Consider the following 7,803-nt stretch of genomic DNA (forward strand, 5'->3'; position numbering starts at 1 on the left):
GAGAGAGACAGGATTAAGGCTTACTCTGAAAAACTTGGCTTCTATTATACTATTTTAGATGCGGGTTTTTGCGTTTTTGATTGCGTTTTAATAGGATACGTCAACAGAATGTACACTAAGAAGGGATTTTTTTATATTCTCCCCGCGGGGGAAAGAGACATGATTAAGGCTTACTCTGAAAAACTTGGCTTCTATTATACAATTTTAGATTCGGGTTTTTGCGTTTTTGATTGCATTTTAATAGAGTACGTCAACAGAATGTACATTAAGAAAGGATTTTTTGATATTCTCCCCATGGGGGAGAGACACAGGATTAAGGCTTACTCTGTAAAACTTGGCTTCTATTATACTATTTTAGATGCGGGTTTTTGCGTTTTTGATTGCATTTTAATAGGATACGTCAACAGAATGTACACTAAGAAGGGATTTTTCGAAAAAAATTTTCCTCCACTGGGGAAGTGTTATATATTTATAATAGATACATTTTGAGCTACAACAAGGCGTGGCGGGGTCTGCTAGGGTTGAATAAAATTGGAAGAAATGAAAGTGTATCAAGTGAAGAAAGAAAATACATTTTATTATTTTGAACTGCACAGTGAACTTTGAACATTTAGAAAGTGCTTTTTGAAACAAGAAGACATCACATGAATTTCTAAGATTCCTGAAACTTCTACAACTATAAAGAAGTCAGCCAACAGATGTGCTGCAGCAGAGACTCTCAACAAAGGAAAAGGTGCATTCGAAGCAAGTGACGAACTATGTCAACTTTTACTATCATGTAAAGGACGATGAAATATGTCAATTTTGTTATTCTTTATATTTTAATTTGCAAATTTGTTTATTTGTACCAATGTATTTGAATTTGATTTATATATATATTGTATAATTTAAGATTTTCATTTTATGTCACACAAATTTTCAGAGAGCAAGAGAGAATTTCTAACTTATATATCTATGTGAAAAATCACGTTTCATTTAAATTTAGTGTGATTTTTGAAGATAAGGGAGTAATGTCAGATCCGAATATCTAAAATAATTATTTAAAATTAAAGTAAAATCTTTACGGAAAAATATTCTTCTATTTTGATGGAAAATAACGTTTTTCTAGCATGGTTAAACAGCTAGGAGAGTCACTTCCTTTGACAGAAGTATGAGCATCCTCTGTTTTTCCCTTATCTCTTTAAAATCTCGCTTCGATGGGAACTGTCTACCCCTCATTTTTCTCCCTTCCCATCCGTTTACGTGGAAGAGTCCTAGAATGATAATTGGTCGTAAATCCGAAGATATAGTTGAAGTTCAGCCGAATTCGGGAGTTTGTCGGCAGATCCGAGAGTGACCAGACTCCACTCATTTGCTCTCTAAGGCCAACGCCCTTAAGAGTTCGTCCGTAGATCGGAGAGTAGAAAGGACTCCACACATATGCAAGCAGACCAACGCCATTGTCGTCTCCTATCAAGTTAATCCAAAGTTATCAATGAAGTACCTTTGCCAATAAGAAGATGATAAAGCTCTTTTAACAGGTTGTATGTTATTTAAGAAATTGTGAGCTCTCTTTCTCTGAAATGTATAGGTTAAGAATACATTTCTCTCTTGACGAGTTTGAGTAAATTATTTGTCGTCTTGTTTGTTTAATTTGATTGTTTATCTAATTCCCTGTCTGTAGTATATTGTTATTTTTAGATTTATTAAATTTTACTACTTTACTGTTTAAGACATGTCTCTGGATTGTTTCCTGAATCAGATCCCTATTCGCGTGTTAATCCGCGGAAGACAAATGTGATTAACTGGTGTCAGCATCCTGATGAAAAGATTCAAATCCTACAATTTGGATCCATTACAAAAGCCCTCCCGGTCAAAGTACCGATCTTGACGTAGGATCGGATCACAAGATCCGAAACCGAAAGAACTAGTTTCACGAACTAGCGCCGATTAAGTGATACTAACTTCCTAATGGATTAATATCCCCGGCGATTCTCACAATATAAATGATAACATTTTTTATTATTTACTTGAAACTAGCAGATGAGCCCAGCATTACCCGGGAAAAAAGTATTTATAGAAAAGATTAAGATTATTAGATTATAGCCGATCTTAGTCGTATTATCAAGTGCAAGAATGTCCCCCCTCTTCTAAGATTAATTAGAAAATTTTTAGATATCTGCTTACCACACCGGGATAACGATAATTAAAACTCACTGCAACCACTAACCTGTGCCTAGTCCAACTAAGTGATGAATGAACGTTTTTGTAACTCTTTCTGGGTTCTTCTTCTAGTTTAGAAAATTCGAAAAATAAGCTGATCTTCCAGTATCATTCATAAAAATAAATTCGAACATGAAATCGAACATTAAGACAAAGAGTTCGAATAAAGCAAACTTATGCGCAAGCGCTCTTCGAATCAATTTTATATATGAAATGCTCGTATACACGCGTATCACCTATCTTAGGATAAATGTACTATGACAGAAACCTTCACGAGAGTATACTAAACAACTTCCCAAAGTTTCGTGGCAATCGGATAAATGGTGTAGTAATGCATGAAGGACAGACAGCAGACAGTCAGACATTCATTTTTATATGTATAGACGACTTTAAACAACTAATCAAATTAAGTATTTAATTATATTTTGCATAATATATTACATTAAGCAAAAAATTAAACACACATCGAATACAGAGTACATCGTGTGTATGATAAACATAATAATTTTAACGATATATGTTTAATTTGTCTCAAGAATCTATAAATCCCTATCAATGTATACTGTATCTTTCACAATCTCGTGCACACGAAAAGATTTGCGGCTTTGTCTTTTAAAAATAGTACATTAAAAATCAAATATAAAACCTGTGTACATAGCTGTATTATATGAAGAAACGATATGAATAAATTAGGTATTTTATTTTAAAAGTTTACCCCTGCACAAACAACTTCGCAATTATTTATATTACAAAATTTTAATTATTAATCAGAAAAAGTAATATTATACCATAAAAATATACGAAAGAAAACACCAACTGTATCAAATGGGTTACTTTTCTCCTTTTTCCCCATTCTCATCTCTATACACTGCATATGTAGTATTACTTGTCAATACTACACATCTATAATATAACACTTATTGTAATATTTATTTTCAAGTGTAAGGACGTTTTATTTGTGTTAGAAAACCTCGAAGTTCTATGAAGATTTTATATGAATATAAAGTTAAAATTTTCTGCTGTGCTATCTCAAAAATGATATTTTGTTAAAAAAATACTCGTTATATTGTAATTATATAATAGCAAAAATGCTGAAGTTTAAAGGTTAAGATAGGTTTTTATCAAAAATTAGCACATGCTATCAAGCAAAGAAGATTATTAAATTTGACCCCACTCTAGACACGACACGAGATCCTTCTATCTTTCCACCTCGTTACATAAAAGCTACCGTGTTAAATATCGTTCCTTGATCATTACCTAATTCCGAAATATTAAAGGAAATATACGATTTAAGTTCAAGTCTAAGATTTAAGTTACATAGATCGATTGATTATTAGACACAGAAATAAAAATAATTCAAAAGCAAACCAATTCTGAAAAATTTAAGCTAATTTTATTTTTACTTATTACCGTAATGAAAATTTTTGCTGGAATACATATATGCCATAAGATTTATATTTTTGATTAAGATTTTTCGGGTGGAATTCATAAACAAAGACTTTAATTAAATTATTCCAATGAAAGTTATTTACTGCTTTTTAATACTTGAAAATACAGTTCATTTTGGAAATAAACCATTGTAAATATTTTTTAAAATATTATCTCCAAAAAATTATAATTATATTTCAGTAGAATTTATTATAGATAAATTTAACAGTTGAACTCACAAATGTTTAGATATTACCAATTTTATATATTATTTGATGTGCGGAAATACTACTTGACAAAATGTCTCTAAGAACAAAATTAAATAAAAAACATAACACCCGATCTGTAAAAAATGGATACACATTGAAGACAATCCACTGTTTTATAGTTTTGTTTGTTCGACCCCTTCTTTAGCGTAATATTTCTCTTTGGCAATTTTCATTAACTCATTCATTGAAATTACTCCCGTCTTCTTTACCAAGTTATAAAATATACCATTTACGTTCTTCAGTAAAGAATACGGCGAGTCAAATTCTTCTAATTTTCCTGTATCTAGTACCTAAAAATTTAAAATATGTAATTAACAAAGCATTTATTTTTATATTATTAAAATGAATAATCTTACCAGCACTCTATCCGAATCGATGATTGTATTTAATCTGTGAGCTATTGTCAACACAGTACAAGATTTGAACTTTTCTCGAATTATTTTCTGTAGACAGGAATCGGTTCTTGACAGAAAATAAATGAAATATACGTCATAATTGAAAATAATAATATCAGTTTAAAACACAAATGCTGTATGAAAATAGTAAAATTGACTTCAAAATATCAATATCTACAACATTTCATAAAAACTCAGACCAATTATCACACCCGTGTTTTTCATTTTCCGTGTTTTAATTATCATACATGTTAATAGGGATTTTTCGGTAAAAAATGTCTCACAGCATAAAAACTGGCTGAATTAAACTGAGTTAATTGTTCGTAACGCATGGGAGGTTTTTCTAACCACTTCAACTAATGTTGTGATACTCTCTGTCACAACATTAGTTGAGAAAGGACTCACTTATGAGTGATAATGAAAAATATCTTCTAAGAAGAAACAGACAAATTGTGGCTAAAGGTTTAAAAGTTACTACGTGCTTATGACAGCAGTAATCCAAGAGGGAAAAGTACGTGTAGTGAATGCCATTGACTCTGTGCCAGTTCTTCATGCAACTATCGCATGAAAGACTGGCACATCAGAATAAAATGCATGTAAAACATGTATTAAAGCGAATGGGAATTGAAGTGACTTATGTGAACATATTATTTCTAAAAGCTGCATTATGGGAAAAGCTCATTTTTTAAAAAAATTAATAATTTTGTATTCAAAACCAGGTGTAACAAGCTAGATAAATTATGAATTTAAATAATAAAGCTTTCTTAATGCTTGGTTCTTTTTGGCCTATAAACATAAGAAAACCTTTACTCCATATTCATCCTGATTTAGGCGAAACCCAAACGAGGGTTGAACATATTTAAAATTATCGTGCATAATATATTTGCGAGTGATGGTTAGAATTTCATCCCAGATTCCAGGGCGATAGGTTGAAAGTTTAACCACTCTGCATATTATCCATCTGATAATTGGCATAACGTTTATTTAATCATCGTGAATATAAACAGTCTTACTTGAAACATTGTCATCTCTCTTAGGGTATTTAACTGCGATTCTCCACATTAAAATTGGGGAATGATTATATTACGACTCGATTGACAGCTATTTATGCTTAATTTCACGATTGACTTATAAATTTTTGATTTAAAAAGTATTGTGAGTAAAATAAGTTTATGTTTAATTAATAATAATAATTGAAAAGATTACAGACCGAAACACAAAGTGAGTGACACAAATATCTAAGAATTTGCAAAAATAAATAACCATTGTCTAAGCAACACAAACAAAGAACAAACATAATTCGTATTATGACAGTGTACTTCTCAACTTACAGGAGTGAGTAAATAAACTATCAGACATAAAATCTTTTTAAACAGTAATTTATAACTGAAATTACATCATATTTTCTATTTCAAGTGTTCTAACCTTTTATCGATATTTGACGTTGCTTCGTCCATGACAAGAATTTTATTCTGGCGAAGAATGGTTCTGGCCAAACAAATTAATTGTCTTTCTCCCACGCTGAAATTTCTCCCTCCTTCCATTAAATGCGTATCCAATCCTCCAAATAATTTAATAATAACTTCTTTTAACTGTACCTTTATTTCCAATACACAATAATTTAGTTTAATAGTTAAAAGAATAAAAAAGAAAATCAAAGAGCAAATTGAAATATTAATTTAATTCTAACCTCTTCTAAGACTTTCCACAGCGTTTCGTCCGAATATTTATTGAAAGGGTCGATGTTCCTTCGAAGAGGACCGGTAAACAACATGGGATCCTGTAAAAATATGTTGTGTTAATCTCTTCTTTTTACAATAACATTAAATATTAAATAATATTCCTTACAATTACGAAAAGGCAAATATTGAAAATACGTCATTAATGCATAAGCGATGCTGCGATTATCTTCTTTCACTACTTGCATTAAAGCATTTTAGATAAGTTTGAATATTAAACGATTCAAATCGACTGCTATGAAATTAACGAATTAATATGATTTTCATGTTCTGATTTTAATTAATTACGAAATTGGTAAAATGTCATTAATTCGGAACATGAAGAATCAGAATATAGCCAGATTATAAAAAAATAACGAATCATCGAGAAACATGATCATCTGGCATCATTAATTAATCAGACAATTCAAACAATCGGCTAATTTTCATAGAGACAGATTTATACACTTTTTGGCTGTAATTGTTAGTATTCTGTCAACAGGAATAAATGTATCGATTACAATTAATTAATTAATGCTCCTACTCTATTTAAATATAACTTTATTCACGTTACCGCGCAAATAAAGAAACTTTATTGTTTTGAGCCAATTTTTTCGATTTCATCCGTAAGAGAAATCAGTGTTATAAGTCATATTAATAGACAAAGGTTAATTTTAAAGAATAATTGCTTGTTAGTGTATAACTGATTTTCATTACAATTACATTGTTTTTTTTATAAAAACTAAATTTATTCATTAACGCGTTTTCCATTAATACTGTAAGGTCTCGTTTTGTGCGGTGGATACGTTCTACAGAAAAGCGCATATAAAAAATTTGCATAAAAAAAATACTTTTTACTTGCCTTGAAAAAGTAGGGATATGTTCCGTAATTTTCTAAAATCGCATTAAACCAAAACAACGAGTTAAAATTAACTTAAAACCGCATAAAAAAGTTTGCAGAAATTAAAAGAAATAGGCTGCTTAATACTGCAACTTGAAATCAGCAAAATTTAAACTCGCTACTTATTATAAAAATGAACAAAACACCGCTAAAATAAAATTTAATTTCAAAACAATTACAGTTTATACTTTTCAATGCAAAACTCAGAATGATGTAATAGTGACTTGTCCATGGTAAGTATCATGTACAGTACAAGGGGGATCCCCGAATTGCAAAAGCTCACTCTAAAAACAAATCACTGACATCTGGATGTGAAGAGTTAATTAAAACACTTTTAGTTTCTCGCCCGCGTTAACTCGGGGATGTTACATAGCGTTATGTAACGCTATGTAATTTTTCTCGCCCGCGTTAACTCGGGGAGGTTACATAGCGTTTTATGTAACGCTATGAAATTTTTTTTTGAATTTTTGAAATGTTTTTTAAGTCTCCAAATTTTAAAAAAATATTAAAAAATATACGGCCAGCTAGTGTTCACCCCACTTTAAACCATTGCCTTCCAGCAATGTCTGAGAGAATGCCCCAGGAAATCCAACTCCAGCTTTGTTCAAGGTCATCCAGATGTGTAAATAATGACTCATGGGTGTTAAATTTCACAGAAGGGCAAGACAAAGGAAGTTAAACTTTGAAGCTTTAATTACAAGAAAATGTTATATTTTAATTGTGTTGGGATTGTCACTTGGGGACATTTTAGACTATTTTACATATTTGTGCAGAGCTGTAGCCTACAAAGAAAGGTCATCTCTGCAGTGAAGAATGGTTGTTCCAGGTGATTGGACATGGCAAGCAAGCAAGATACGACTAGTAGAGTGGAAAATGATGCCTTTTGATGG

The 7,803-nt window shown here is 31.0% G+C and overlaps 1 protein-coding gene across 1 annotated transcript in view; it reads right to left on the bottom strand.

Moving 5' to 3' along the window:
* Positions 1–3,800: 3,800 nt before the first annotated feature.
* Positions 3,801–7,803, bottom strand: part of LOC111642426 (multidrug resistance-associated protein 4-like) — a 10,953-nt gene continuing 6,950 nt past the window's right edge. The window contains exons 3-6 of the mRNA XM_023388776.1: positions 5,985–6,074; positions 5,720–5,892; positions 4,256–4,361; positions 3,801–4,189 (exon numbers count right to left, since the gene is read on the bottom strand). Coding sequence (XP_023244544.1) covers positions 4,013–4,189; positions 4,256–4,361; positions 5,720–5,892; positions 5,985–6,074 — 546 coding nt within the window. The 3' untranslated portion in view covers positions 3,801–4,012. The remainder of the gene's footprint in view (positions 4,190–4,255; positions 4,362–5,719; positions 5,893–5,984; positions 6,075–7,803) is intronic.

Source organism: Centruroides sculpturatus, unplaced genomic scaffold, assembly GCF_000671375.1.
Source record: "Centruroides sculpturatus isolate CEXI.00-Female unplaced genomic scaffold, Cexi_2.0 scaffold1219, whole genome shotgun sequence".
NCBI lineage: Eukaryota > Metazoa > Arthropoda > Arachnida > Scorpiones > Buthidae > Centruroides > Centruroides sculpturatus.